General features: G+C 39.1%; 1 protein-coding gene across 1 annotated transcript; it reads left to right on the top strand.

Moving 5' to 3' along the window:
- The first annotated feature begins 964 nt into the window (after nucleotides 1–964).
- grk7b (G protein-coupled receptor kinase 7b) lies at nucleotides 965–7,492 on the top strand. The gene is made up of 4 exons (XM_055028556.1): nucleotides 965–1,561; nucleotides 3,186–3,623; nucleotides 5,854–6,125; nucleotides 6,768–7,492. The coding sequence occupies exons 1-4, from the start codon at nucleotides 965–967 to the stop codon at nucleotides 7,096–7,098; spliced, it is 1,638 nt and encodes a 545-aa protein (XP_054884531.1). The 3' UTR covers nucleotides 7,099–7,492.
- Nucleotides 7,493–15,731: the final 8,239 nt, after the last annotated feature.

Genomic DNA, 15,731 nt, shown 5'->3' with positions numbered 1-15,731 from the left:
AGTATATCACAATTAATCACACTGAAATGTTGCAGCTTAATTACATCCTGATTCCAATTAGATGTTTGAAATTCCCATTGTGTCTAGCATGTTCCTCTGAGCCTTCTATAGACCAAAAAATAGTCTTTATGGAGTGTACATGTGGTACTGATTGGTTACAGGTTGGATTTACGGATGTGAGTGCTTAGGCTACGAAACTGCTCTACATGACAGGTAACCTTGTTACCCATTATACTGCGAGCATTGGATTACATGTGAGGCTGGCATTGTTCCAGTGTCAAGGTGTTTATATTTGAAACCCAATAAATGAAGCAATGAACTAAGTAAAAGTTTTAATTTTGTTTTCTTTGCCAGCTCAAAAACCAATAAACGGGAGAGTAAGTGGAAGAGAGTTGGCCTATAATTGACTTAGAGATGCTATTGTTTGGAAGGTTGCTTTAACCTTGTTTAACCTGAGGTTGACGTGAAATAAGAAGCAGCCTCAGTGTTTTGTGCCAAATGAGCATAAATAAAAATGACGACTTAGATGGGCTGGCTGTAAGAAGTATTTTTTGTAACAGAATGACTCGGGGTTTTTTTGCTTGTATTTTTTTGTATTGTATCACAATACTGGGGGTTACTCTAAAGAAGTCTGTGAACTCATAAATTCAGTGGTTTCTAGTGACTTTAAGGTTGGAGCTGGCACCATATCATGTCAGAGTGGCAGTTCAGCGGTTGCCCACAGCCACTTTGTATCTCCTAATAATAGACCAGTCTAAATCCTCTTAAGTTCAAACCACATAAGTTGCTTTCCCTATGTGCCGTCTGTGCAAAAACGTGCAAAGCCGTGTGGGACAAGGCGGTGAGAGCGTTCAAGATGTGGGAGCTTGATGGGCTCCCTCGTGCCTCGCTTTACCAGATGGGTGAATTTAAGTGTTCTTAGTTTAACAGCTGTTTCCCAGTGCACCTCAGGATTTATCCACCCATGGGTGACCTGGCAGGTCTGGTCAGCTTGGCGGCCAACACAGCCTACCTGAAAGCTCTGGAGACCGATAGCAACGAGCTAAGAATGCGCCGAGAGTCTCTGACGCTGCCCACGCCAAAGAAGTCCTCTGCTCCTCGGGCAGCACTGGAGAAGACCTATGAGTCACTTTGTGAGCAGCAGCCTATAGGACGGAAGTTGTTTCAGCAGTTTCTCCTGACCTCTGACCCTCAGTGTGTGGCTGTTGCTGAGTTTCTGGAGGAGCTAAGCAACTGGAGCGCTGCCGAGGACGGAACCAAAGAAAAGGCCAAACAGAGGATACTGTCAAAGTTTTGTCAGCCTCAGTCTCAGACTTTCCTCTCCTTCCTCACAGCGGAGGATGTCAAGGCGTGCTTGTCGCTTTTCGGCAAAAACGACGAGGCAGCCGTGGAGCAGATGAGAGAAGCAACTAGAACATTTCTAAAAGGAAAACCTTTCCTGGAGTACATGAAAAGCCCCTTCTTTTATCGATTCCTGCAGTGGAAGGAGTGCGAGAGGCAGAATATTACTGACAGATATTTTTACGAGTTCAGGAGTTTGGGCAGAGGTGGCTTTGGCGAGGTTGGTACAGAGCTTCCCATCAAAACCAACATGTTCAAAGTAGAATGCAGACAAAATGACAGGCTTTTCTCTAGCTCATTGTGCAGGGATGGTGCTTTGCAACTTTTAGATGTGTCCCCACTTCAACACACCTGAATCAAATAATGAGATCATTTGCAGGACTCTGGAGAACTTGACTGCATGCTGAGGAAGTGAGTTAGACGTGTCCAAACATTTAGATTTAGGGACACATGTAACAGTTTCTGGGCGCCGGCACTCCGGGCCTGGATTTGAAGAGCTGTTTTATGGCATGGCGGATGTACAACAGGGGTCTTCATCCAATCTTTGAGAGCTTTCAGGAACGTCCTTACTCCAACCCCAGCTCAAACTAATGATTGAATTACCTCTTTAGTATGCCATTTGGTGCGTTGAAGCAGGATGTGTCTAAAAGCGGCAGGGCAGTAGCTCTCAAAGACTGGAATTGGATACTCCTGCTGTACAGCATTATTGTTCAAAAGAGCAAATGATTTCTGCAGTAAGTATAAGTTACTCATGTAATACTAACAAAAACCCCAACATACTTGATAAAAGTATCCAGTGATAGGTGCGGTATGTCCTGGATAGGTTGCCGGTCTTGAACAGCGCAGCATAGAGACTAAAGTAAATTTTTTAAACTCAAAACTAACTTTCAAGCATGGTGGTGGCAGCATCAGGCCATGGAACCCATTTGGGTATTCCACAAAATCCATGGATACAGTTTTGAGAAGGACTAAATCAACCTCAAATCAAAGCTTAGTCCACAGCTGGACACTGTGGCAGGTTCCCTCAGGGCAATTGTTACTGATGGATATGTAACCAAGTGAAAGGCAGGGTATCATATTTACCATGTGTTCATTAAAGTCGGTGCACAAATAATTCAAACATGGGCACTCTATGACGCTCGTTGTGTTATAATCTGTGTTTTAATTCTTTAAAAACACAGGTTTAAATAAATTATTAAAAGTCCAGATTGAATAGGATATTCTTGCTAAATATATGTGAACTTCTGACCAGATCAGTATAAGCGCTCGTCATGAAAGAAAGGTTAGTCTGCTCCATCAAGCAGAGAAAACATCAGATTGCAGAAATGACACTTTTAGTCATTTCTGCAATCTGCTTAGATGTTTCCTTTGCTTGATGGAACAGACTAACCTTTCTTCCATGACCACAGGAAGAGGGTTAAGACCTGTCCAATCCACAATTAAAGACGGGAAGGATAGTGGGGAACAATCATCTTTGAGGAAGAAATGTGTTTGGAAAAACCCTGAATGACTCATGGATAATGAATCACTTATCAGTTAAACAATTGGAGACATTAAATCGAAGAAAAACAACAGAACTCAGGGCTAAATTTAATAGTGAAAGTAAGAGCAATTCCACAATTTGAGGAGAACTCAATAACCACTAATCAGTGAGGCTAACTTGAGAAAAAGGCTTCAGTTTGCAAGGGAGCATAAAGATTGAACTCTAAGCAATAGGAAAGCTATAGGAAGTCATGATAATTAGACTGAGTGACCTTTTTTTGGTAGCACTGAAGATGCTAAAATAATCCATAAGACACTGAATGTCTTGGTATTCAAATGAATCATGTTGTCCTGCCTGACAGGTGTGTGCAGTCCAGGTCAAGTACACAGGCCAGTTGTACGCCTGCAAGAAGCTGGACAAGAAGCGACTGAAGAAGAAAGGAGGAGAGAGGCTGGCCCTTACGGAGAAGCAGATCCTGGAGAAGGTCAACAGCTCCTTCATTGTGAACCTGGCCTACGCTTACCAAAGCAAAACCCACCTGTGTCTGGTCATGACCTTAATGTCTGGAGGAGACCTCAGGTTCCACATCTATGAATTAGGCAAGAGAGGGATCCGCATGGAGCGTGTTGTTTACTACGCAGCCCAGATTGTCACCGGTATCCTCCACCTGCACTCTATGGACATTGTGTATCGAGATCTGAAGCCTGAGAACGTCCTGCTGGATGCGAAGGGCCAGTGCCGACTGTCAGACCTGGGACTGGCTGTGGAGCTGCCAAAAGGAAAAATGACTTGCCACAGGGTGAGTACCCGACATTCATGTGGTTTGTGCGGCTGCAAAATCCTCCTCCACTTGGAGCATGGCAAAAACCTTAGCAGCTTGTTTCAGGCATGGTACATTTTTACCTTCTCTTCTTTACTTTCACCAACAGAGTTCAGCTGCCATTTCAAGTAGCTTATCGGGAACAGGGATGATAGCTCTCCTTACAGTCGAGCATGATCCTGTGCAGCCAAACGTTATCTCATTAAAAGGTGCCTGACCTGATGCTCGGTTATAGCCTGCTCTGTTACAGAAATGTACAGCAGACCAGGTAGAGCTTGTGAGCATTAGCTGACTAATCTGTGTCCTACAAATGCCAGAAACATTGTGGGTTTTGCATCTTTGTTCATTATGATGAGACAGGTAATGAAGAGCTGGTCCAAACTGAAGGAAAACCCCAGGAGCTCCTTCACTGACAGACTCCTGCATCCTAAATGCACAAGGAGCCGTTTCGCATACCCCTCCTCGCAGCAGCTGTAAGACTCCCTTACTCTGAGGTTTTATGGTGGCGTCAGGAATGTTGTTGTCATGTTTTGATTTGCTTTTGTTTTCGCGTTAGGTTGTGTTCCAGCTTGATGGGGTCTCTAAACTGCATAAAGAGACGATCAAATTTGACGTATTTCACATGCAATCTTCTATGTCAAGTTAATTGAAGTTGTAGTTTGAAAATATAATAATATTTTCAAACTATTAAATTAAAATTAAAATTAGTGAAACAAAGTTGTTTTCTTAATGGAAAATTGTCCTTGAGACATGTTAAAGATTTGTTTGGTTTCAGCACCCATTGCAGTTATTGATTAGTACAACTGTCTTTGCCAAAATAAGTGTTGTCCCAATTACTAGTCCTTTAAAAGCTGATACAGCCCAATTTAACAAATGAACATTGTTTATGTTTCTTGACTCAATTTACAAAGTGAAACTTCTTCTATAAATTAATTAGACAGACTGCTTATTAGTTATGACTGTTTCCCTCTTGCAGTTAATAAAAACACAGTATTTAAGAGAAGAATATTACATCAGACCAATATAAAATTTAAATACAGCAATGTTGGCTTAATCAAAAGGATGCTTAATATCTGCTTGAAGTTTATTTTTAAAAGATCCTTTAATTATAATACACGAGCCTCATCAGAACCTAATTTAAAAATTAGAGTGATATATTTTAGGCTTGTATTTCTACAAATTATTATGATAATTATAACTTGTAGCAAGTAAAACCTGAGTTACAAAAGGCCAATGAAAATATATCTTAATGCTGAAACGTAGGATAGAATAGAAAATAAATATATTTTCATTGTTCAACAGTGAGGAAATTCAAAAATTGAATAAAAACGGGCAGGGATGTAAACACTTAACTGAGTTTCTTGATAGCACTGATTTTTAGTCTTACAGCTGCTGCGAGGAAGGATATGCGATAGCGCTCCTTTGTGCATTTAGGATGCAGTCGTCTGTCACTGAAGGAGCCCTCCAGTTCAGCAGCAGTCTGCAACAATCTCCTGCTAGATCACTGCAGTAACGTTGGTCCTGATGAAACACAGAGGACCAGCGCCAGCAGATGACACGCCTCCACAAATAACCTTTATCTCAAAATGAAATGCAAACTTCACATCAATCAAAAGGGGATATTTTGTGGTCCTTTTTATCTTTAGTCCTTTTGCTAAAATCTGAGAAGAGTCCTTTTTCTCCTTAATCATTTTCGTAGCGTTGCCCACACGGACATTGTCTCTAGTTTATAGTATGCAACAACTATTTTTTGGAGACGCCTTTAATTATACACTGTTTAATGTGAAATGTTTAACTTTGTCCGGCCGAAAAAGGGTAGAGTGCTTTCTCCGGGTGGATGGATGGATGGATGGATGGATGGATGGATGGATGGATGGATGGATGGATGGATGGATGGATGGATGGATGGATGGATGGATGGATGGATGGATGGATGGATGGATGGTGGATGGATGGATGGATGGATGGATGGATGGATGGATGGATGGATGGATGGGATGGATGGATGGATGGATGGATGGATGGATGGATGGATGGATGGATGGATGGATGGATGGATGGATGGATGGATGGATGGATGGATGGATGGATGGATGGATGGATGGATGGATGGATGGATGGATGGATGGATGGATGGATGGATGGATGGATGGATGTTATTCGTGCTCTTTCCCATCGGTTTTCAACGATTCTCTGCTGTTCGTTGCAGGCTGGTACGACCGGCTACATGGCTCCAGAGATCCTGAAGCAGGAGTACTACCGCACGTCTGTGGACTGGTGGGCTCTGGGTTGCAGCATTTATGAGATGGTGGCTGGTCGTTTGCCTTTTAAAGACTTCAGGGAAAAGGTGCAGAGCAGTGAGGTGACTCGCCGAACTCTGGAGGATGATTGCAAGTTTGAAGACAAAAGCTTTGACGGTCCAGCCAAAGATATCATCAACCACTTTCTCAAGAAGAAGGTCATGTTTCGTCTTGGCTGCCGGTAAGAAAAGTCCCTCACTACAAAATACCTGGTGTATGGCGTCAAGAAAGAAATCATGTGGTGGTAGGAGAAATATGTATGGAGACAAGAACGAACAGGATCAGAAGAGCTAGATACACATTTTGACCCAAACAGGAACATTACATTTTAATAAGCACAGCTAAGAAAACATAAATTCACATTGTTTTTTTAGAAATAGTTCTGTGTTATTTTATAATCATGACATTTTTACAAAATGATATCACAGCCTAAGTTGTTGCTGTGACTGATGAGCTGTTATTCTGTGTTTAATGAGCAAAAACATGACAGCAATGACTGAACATTAAAATTACAACAAATTATAAAATGTTCACAAATTAATATATATTTTTCTGTTTTATATCGAAAGTAAAGACATTTTATTTAATTTAAGCAATAAAAATTGACCAAGTTTGACTTAGAAATAAGACCATCAAATGCTTTACCAAAATGTGTTTTAGAGTGTTTGTAGTAAAAAATATATATATTAAAATTGATCTTTAAACTCCCCAGATTAGTGTCATTTATGTACATGATGAGTCTAATTAGTGCTTTTTTAGTCTGACACCTCAGGTCACATGAACCAATTCAATAAAACAAGATGTATTTCTTTGTTTTTTACAGTAGAGATGACGACCCAAGGACTCACACGTTTTTCAAGAATATCAATTTCCACCGTCTGGAGGCAGGGCTGGTGGAGCCCCCCTGGGTGCCAAAACCTAATGTGGTCTACTCCAAAGACCCCGAAGACTTTAGAGACAACTCTGAGATCAAGGACGTCACATTTGATGCTAAGGATGAGAAATTCTTCAAGGAGTTCAGCACTGGCGCGGTCTCTGTCCGCTGGCAGAGGGAAATAATCGACAGTGGAGTGTTTGACGAAGTGAATAATCTGGAAGTGAACGGACATGGCCAAGAGAACGTGTGGACGTCTAGGATGTGCATCATTTTGTGAGATTCTGGATTTTTTTACTTGAACAATTGTTAAATTCACTCATTGTTAGCGATATGTGTTAAATTAAGCTGCTCAGACATTCTAGGCACTTGCCTTTTTTTCTTCAAATCAACGCATTTCTTTTCTGTTGTAGTGTTAGAAAGCATTATATAACAAAAAGTCTGGTAGTAGTGCTGCCAGGGCCAAACATAACAAAACATTATTCACAAAAGTTAAGTCAAACAAAAGGGTTCAGCTGCTTCAAACTTTGCCCTTCTATTCGTGGTTAGACAGATCGTCCCAGTGGATTCATAGTTTCCATTACATCATGCATCCATTTCTGCAGGCAATTGTTCGCATATGTTTGTAAACAAGCTGGATAATGGTTGCATGTCACTGCTGGGTTATGATAACGTATTTGCTGGTCAATCTTCTGATTCTCATAATCAACAATGTGCCAAGAACCAATAGGGCCTTTTGGTCGTGTCAAGGCAAAGTCACACACAGTGTGATTGATGTAAATCCTCTCAATGACAGATATTCACCACTAAGTGTCGCCAAACACCAACAAAGTGCATAAAGCCTCATCTTCACCTCTCAGCAACAAAATGAGCTTGGCTGAGTTGGTCTGGTATTTCCAAGGATGTAGTAATTGTTAATAATGAATCCAGACAAATAGAAACTTTGTCCACACACTTTGTTTTTCTGCCTAGAAAAAAAAAGGGCAATTAAAAGTCAGTGCCAATCTCCTGTTAGTGGAGAATGTCTTATTTAGCCTTCATGGTTACTAAGTGGATACATAGTTTCCCCTTGTCCAAGAAAGCTACCTTATTCATTATGTGATTAATGTAACACATTTAGCCAACAGTTTTAATAGCTTATCCTGTGTTTGGTACACTTTTTAATCTGTCAGCAGTGAAAAATTGCTTTGCATTAAGTTATGTAAGCTACAATTTTAGCAAGCAAGTTTAAACTCCTTATGCAAGTCAAAAGTTCAAAATGTTACCCACGTGTTTAAAATAAACTGCTGGTTCACAATGCTTACTCTTCCTTACCATTAAACCGTTGACCACAGCATATAAATATTAAACACATTATTCATCATTTTGTAGATTGTAATTTAAAGCATTATTTGTTTGTTGGTGAATATAACAAATTTCACCCTTAAATTTTTTTCCAATAATTCCTTAAAAAGGCTGCATTACTAAATCAGAGGTAAATGTTCTACAAGACAGCACTGTCACCGTGTAACAATGTAAACTCTGTATCAATATTTTGATCGTTAGCTATTTTAAATATCAGCCTTGAGAAGTTGTTAAAAATATGTAATATATTCACCTGTACATTTGAAATATTCGCTAAAATATTAACTATTTCTGTCTCAGTGAGCTAACAAATGAAGTTTGGGTCGAAGGTTTTGTGGCTAATCATTAAGGACAGGGTCATGTAACCCTAGTCCTTAAGAATCCTGAAATGTTTCGATGTGATCAGTCAGCACAAGCAAACCACACAGCTGATTATATCTATATACAAACTATCTGCTATCACTACTCTTTAGGCAGATGTTTTTATTTTACAGAAAAAGAATTACACAATTTGATTCAACGTCCCAACACTTTGTCTTTTCAAAATGCACCTAAAATCGTAAATTTCGCTTTTGAAATCAATGATGCATCTCTGTTTTAGACGACTTTGAAAATTATGGAAATTATTTGTTAAAATTAAAAAGTGGAATCCCTTTTAAATCCAGTGAGCTACATTTAAAATTCAGAGCAAGTCCAAATGAAATGTGAAGCTTGAGAAAGAGAAACATTTAGGTAGATCAGGGACATCTAGAATGTTTGCACAGTGTATCCCAATGAAACCGGCTGCAGTAAATGCACTGATGGTATTGAAATTGTAGACATGCTTCTCATTCAGTCAGGTGGAAATAAGTTTTGAAGTCAGTCCTTTCTGGACAGCTGACCCGTCCGGTGCTGCACCAGAATTTTGGGACCTGACTTATGAAGACCATAAAGTAATAACTAAAGATGTGTAGCAAGCTACTACTTATTATGAAGTGTGATTCCATCATTTTCTGCTTCACTAAACTTGAAAAAAGTATTAATTACAACAGAGACGTTCAATTTTAAGTGATATTACCTGAGTAAGTTTTGTGCCTTACCTGAAATTTTTAAACATCCTTTTAGAGGAGGATGACACTTTTTTGTTGCCAGGAATTGCTTTGTATGCACCTTCTCCCAAGTTTTACTTATTTGTGTATTTACCATAGAGCCAATAGTTCAGCTTGTCAACTCCTTCTAGCTAAAACTGGATCTCTTTAAATTCAACTAGCTGCTGAATCTATGCAAAATTTATAGTATGTAAAATGTAACAATCAACAAACTGCACAAAGAACTCCCAATTAATGGCATATGCTTAATTGTTCCAAGGTATGACAGAACATTAAGGATACAAGAGGTTTTACCAAAACAGGGTCTGAAAAAGCAGTTTAGAATCACAAAAATTGCAAATGTCTGAGGTGTCCAATTTAGCAATCCATGTCACTAAATTTCTTGCCAAAAAAAAAGCAATCTCACTAAATCATCTACATCATTCAGACATATTTTTATAGAGTTTTGCATAAACTATAAACTTGGAAACCACTTTAATATTATACAATCTAATGATTAAGTGGAAAGAAATCCAATGGGAAAAAAAGTTGATATTTGTATGCCAATGCAGATTTCCCCTTGAAAGAATCCACATCAACAATGTAAGCATAAAAATGTAATGTTCAAGATATATATTTTTTTGTTTTTGTTTTTTTTACTGACTTTACCCTCTGAAGCATTGTTAGGAATTACAGTAAATAAATCAGAACTGTTGGGATTAGAGACTGGAAATCTGACAAAATGTCTGCCATCAACAATTTGTGAAGTAGGTGAGAATGAAAGGAGGCAGAGGAGATCTGACATCTGGCTGACGGCTTCAGCCAAAGGGAAACCAGGAATGGTGCAGCTACAGTCAATATTCTGCAGTCGATGCAACGACTCATCCTGTATACTGCAGGTGGCACAGATGTTGTTCTTTATGTCTAAAATCTCATGTGCATGTCTTCACTGTAACTCTCTGGGTGCCAAATATAATTTTAGATGCAACACAATCATTTATTTATTTTGTATTTTGGCTTGTTGGGAGTCTTCTGTGATTTAAGGAGACTATGACTTGTGCATTTCATAAATTTTTTATTTTTTCCACTAAAATATGGTGTGAACTTTCTCTCAAAAATGTATGAAAACAAATAAACTTCTCATACTTGGAATAATACAAAGCTGCTGACAAGTGAATCTTTGAAGTTATGTCAATAAATAGTCTGAGTTATTTTTAACAACTTGTTTCTTATTTATGACCAGATTTCTCATGTATCCACAGATACACTTTTAAATTAAGTAAACATGTCTTCACTGCATTTGCATGGTGTGATGATCTACAGTTGCTTTTAAGGTTTTTTGGGGGGGATATTATGATTTTGATATTGAATAGTACTGGACTAGTAATGTGATGCAGCTCGTCGCACTGTTACCTCGTAGCAAGAAGGTCTTGGGTTCAAATCCAAGCCTTTTTGCATGGAGTTTGCGTGTTCTCTCTGTCTGCGTGGGTTTTCTCTGGCTTCTTTCCACAGGCCAAAAACATGAATGTTAGTTGAATTATGTCTCTCTAAGGAAGAGCAGAGACACTGGGGTCATCTGCAGACCAGCTATAAGAAGGTGGAGCTGGACGACTTACCACTATATTGGCATTTCATATCAGTCAATATTGATCATTTTTAATTACTTTTTTGTTTTAAATATGTGAAATGCTGCTTTACCTCCACGTTGTTGTTTTTTTCTCCTTTTTTTCATTTTTAAGCAGTTATAATGCACGGTGATAAAGCCTTAACCTGCTGCTGTATTTGCCAGGTAACCGAAGAGTGAGCGAGTTAGTTGACCTCGCTTAGGCTAAAAACTTTCCTCTGTCTACCTCTTCCAGAATGTTGTGTGGTTCTGGATTAGAGTTCAATTAAATTGATTAATTTTTTATAAGATATGTGTTATTGATCACCTGTCTAAGGCTTGTTGATTTATTCTGAGCTGAAGGCCACTGTGAAAATACAGGAACTTTTCGCTGATGCACTGATTTGCTTTGAAGCGCCTGTACACTAAAAAGTGCAGCAGTATACATTTCATCATTATTAACATGTTAGTCAACAGACCGCTTTGAAAACCTCAGGCACACTAAGGTAATGAACAACACATAAACAGGTGTTGTGCTAATTCCTGAGAGGGGATGACCTTACAGAGCCGAGAAGTGGTTCCATTCACGCTTCGCAGTCATGAGATTAGAGGGCGGTTCAGACGGAAATCCAAGACGCAACCCGATCATCATCGGCTGCGAAGGCAGAGTGGGGAGTCCGCCGCGGACGATGTGACGACAAGACAAACTCAGCAGAAGGTCTCAAGGAACATGTTTTTCCAGGCGCGTACAAGCCACTGTGAGTGTTCAGTTCCCCCGGAGCCACGCGCTGTCATCCAGCAACACCAGCAGCTCTGCATCACGCATCTGCAGCCTGTAACACATATGTGCATGCATCCATTTGTGCCACCACTCAAACATGTAAATATTCAGACAAACCTTTTTCAAACACACCCCGACGCAAACGCACACTCACACAGCCTTATTACCTCTGTAGGAGCAGGCATGTGGTTATGAAGATCAAAGTGGGACAGGATGTAATTTGGTACCTACGTTTGTTACATGCCCATGCTCTGGATTCACATCAAAGGCCTGTGCAATACTTCAGTTCTGCTTTGGCATCCTCAGGATGGTATCACACCACTGATGTTGTTCCCTTCATTTTTTTTTTTTTTTTTACTTTTTGGCTGCTGCATTTTAATGTGTGTCGGCATGTGTGTGTGTGTGTGTGTGCACATTTTTTAAGTTTATGCTAATTCATCTGTATGTATCTAAAGATACAAAATTACATGTATACCTATAAATACCTATACCTATGTGGTGAAAGTGTGCATGAGCCTTTCAGAGGGAAGGTTAATAGTCGTCTTTGAGAATCTTCTGATTGCAGGGGAGACTGAGATCCAGCCATGAGGAGAGAAAGTGAAGGGGAAAGCAGATTTAGGGTTGCTGTCAAACACTCAAAGTTTGTTTGTTTTGCTCTGTTTTCTCTATAGCACCTTTTTAAAACATATCATGTCACAGGAATATGAAAAAAAATGAAGAGCAAGAATTTAACACGACATAAGAAACCTCTGTACCAAGCTAAGAGTGCGACATCACCAAGTCTCAGGATGTCTTTGGTTTGGATTCAATTTTCTGAGCTTCATTGCTGGAATTCCTAACATTTCCACAAATAAGTCAGCTCCGGTTTGGTGGTCCAACAGAAACAGGGGATGTGTGTGTGTGTGTGTGTGTGTGTGTGTGGTGTTCTTTCTCATTTAGGCCCAATGAAGACTTTCCACAGCTCTCAGGCCTGAAAGCCGTTCCACTGCTATTGGACAACAGTGGACAACATCATGGACTGACTGTGTCCAAACACACACTTTGAGTTGCACATTTATCTATTGACCAATCATGGTGAACATCATGTAATTCTGATGAAAACATATATTTTTATCAATCAGTGCTACTGTTGTGTTTTATTCATTTGTAACTGTGCTCTAATTTGTGTTGTTGTATTTTTCACTTTGCATTTGGGTTTAGTGATTTGTTGATGTGGTTTGCGCTTCAGGGCAGCCATATAAAGAGCAGCCCTATTCATTACCAAAAAAGGTTGGCTACAAAATTATCAAAAGGCAAAATGAGAAAAATTATCCTCCAGCCTCATACTTCTATAGTTGCGCTATTGAAACCTTAAGTCTAAAGGAGACCACAGCCCTCTCCTAATAAGGCAGAAGAGAGTTTCTTTTTGTCAAGCATAAAGGTGTAAGTGTGAAGTTGGGGTTAAGATCCACATGCCAAATACAATTCAGTGCAATGTCTTAATGAGAATAGCTTTTTGAGCTTGTGTGTGTCAGAGAAAAGTACTTAGCGGCAGGTACAAAAGCAAAAGCAATCCCACAGACCTGGATGACGGCGACAGAAAAACAGAAATATAAGCTGTAACTACAGTATCACTTTCTACAAGCAAAATCAGTTTGATTTAATTAGCTGGTACTTATTGCATTCTTTGTTGGCAATGTAATATGACTGACAGTTGGTGCAGGAGCCAATCTGGACTCAGTCCAGGTCCATCTATGCTTTGTGTGTTCCCAGAATCTGTAATTTACCTCTTGCAATCTGTCAGCAATTTCAGGTTTAAGGGCTTTTGTTTGTCACATCCTCTTTCAGCATCTGGCCTGAGCAGATGCTGCTGAATTAAAATATGCAATTAAAACAAAACACTGGTGGTCTGTGGATTCTGTTGAAATACAACTGTGACTTTGCAATGTAGGATCTTTTTTATATATAAATATATTGCATTGAAATCTCAAGATTTAATGGATACATTGACTGTATACTTCAGCACTTCATTCAAACGTCTTCACTTAGCTTTATTAAGAGGGTAGTGGTTGTATTGTCTGCTGACAAAACACGAGATAACTGGAACTTTGTTTTATTTTGTAATGATACAAAGAACCAAACATACAGTTTAGCGGAAATACTGAGCATATTCTGTAATATTTATGCACATCTCCTTGTACTCTGTGATTACTAGCTTTTTTGGACATATAAACAATGTCAGACAAGGGCTACTCAAATAGTATTACTGGTTGGCCGTAAATATGCAGTGGATGTGTGCAAGACAAGGCAGAAAGTACCATTCCTCACTGATAGAGGGCAGTGATGAGCCCTAAAGGCACAATAAGCAACACGTGCTCTTCTTCTTTGTACTGAAAAGACCGAGCAATATTTTTTAAAAAAAATCCAGATTGTACATTTGGAAAAGAAACATTCAAGGCCACTCTCCTCCTTTGTGGTAAATAATCCCCATTAAAGCTGCCAGATTTTTTAAAAATGAAAAGAAAATAAGAGAAAAACAAGAAAATGTCCCACTACAGAGTAAATAGTCATGGAGAAATGAAGGTTCGTTCACAATTTTCAATTTTAATCAGGAAGGAGAGAGGCCTGCCAAAGAAAACATTCCAGTTTTAAAAATGTGCCAGTGTCAAATGTTATTTTATTCATCCTGCTGTAATGTGTTTTAATTGTATGGAATTGAACAAAGCATAATCAGAAGCTTTAACCAGTTAAGGAAAACATTGAAAAATAACTTTCTGTCCTGGATGTTGGATTTGTTCGTCTGACTGAGGGAGTCAGAGCGTCACCAGTCATGAGCCTCGCCGCACGTCACTGTGATGATGAGTGCTGTTGTAGCTGGACAAAAACGAAGACAAGAACCTTGGATTTGCTTGATGAAATGAGGGTTTGGTGAAACAAAATAAATTTACTTTAATGTTTGTCACATGGAGAGCAGGCCATGGAGCCCAGGAGAGAGCAACAGAACAAACAATGAAACCAGGGAGCTTAAATACTGGAAAGTAACATTAAAACCATGTTATTCTAATCAGAAAAATCCAGGCAGTATGTATTGTATTTTTTATGACAAGTTCATTTATTTTTTTCTATAATTATTATTATTATTTGTATACTTTAAGAGTTTATCTGAGTTAGAAGTAATTGCTTAGTTTTTTCTTGCTTGTTTGGACTTTCTGTGGACGAGGCCTGTGGCTTAAAAAGCAGGGCTTTTAACCACAGTCAGTCTGTGGTTAGACTCCTGAGAAGTCACTCTGAAGGTGATGGACTCTTACATTGAAGCTACTGCTGTGTGATTTTAACCTGCCTTTGACATCCTTTGTATATATTCTGCACCTGCCATCTTTGTTCACCTGAAGAAAAGCTTAATAAATTTCACTAAAATGATCAGTCATTTGTGGTTGCCAAGTCATAATAGAACCCCATCATATAAATTATTAATTGCAATTATTAATAATTACTTAAGCCAAACATTGATGCAGTTACTGTTTTCCAGATGCAAATTATTTTAATTTTGAATCTGATCTCCATAATTTTGAAATAGAGCATTGTTACATATCCCCAGCCTCTGATGGATTGTGAGAGTCAAATATTCAGAGATAAACAAAAAAAATGTAATTAAAACTACGATTTTTAAAAAAGAGAACACGGCAAATTGTTTCACAATTGTAACAACTTGGGTTTAATGTTTCAGCCAGTGCCATCTTGGTTTTTTGAGACCTCACATTTGAATCAGCTCCAAAGCACACTGATGCAGATTCGTGGAGCAGTATGGGTGGTCTTGGCTCAGGCAAAGGAACAAATTGTAAGGTTTACGCGTCTGTTCACAGTTGTGCGTTTGTTGGGGCTCTGAGCGACTAATTGTTCCCTCTGATTGCATGCCAGCTGTTGAAATAGTTAGTCAATTGTCAACAACTTTGTGAGTCCCACTAAGCCTGAAACGTATAAACGATGCATTTCCCAAAAACTCACCCAATGTTAACAAATCAGCTAAGTGTCAAATGCAACAGATTTGATTTTATTCCAATTAAAATTGTGGGTTTACAAAAGTAATGTAATTTTTATAGAAAATCTCACAGAGTGATTAAAGCCCCAAAAGTCATAGA

The sequence above is a fragment of the Poeciliopsis prolifica genome, unplaced genomic scaffold, assembly GCF_027474105.1.
Source record: "Poeciliopsis prolifica strain line A6 unplaced genomic scaffold, Auburn_PproV2 SCAFFOLD004, whole genome shotgun sequence".
NCBI classification, from domain to species: domain Eukaryota; kingdom Metazoa; phylum Chordata; class Actinopteri; order Cyprinodontiformes; family Poeciliidae; genus Poeciliopsis; species Poeciliopsis prolifica.
Note: the sequence above shows the minus strand (reverse complement) of the source record. Positions and strands in the feature narration are given on the sequence as shown.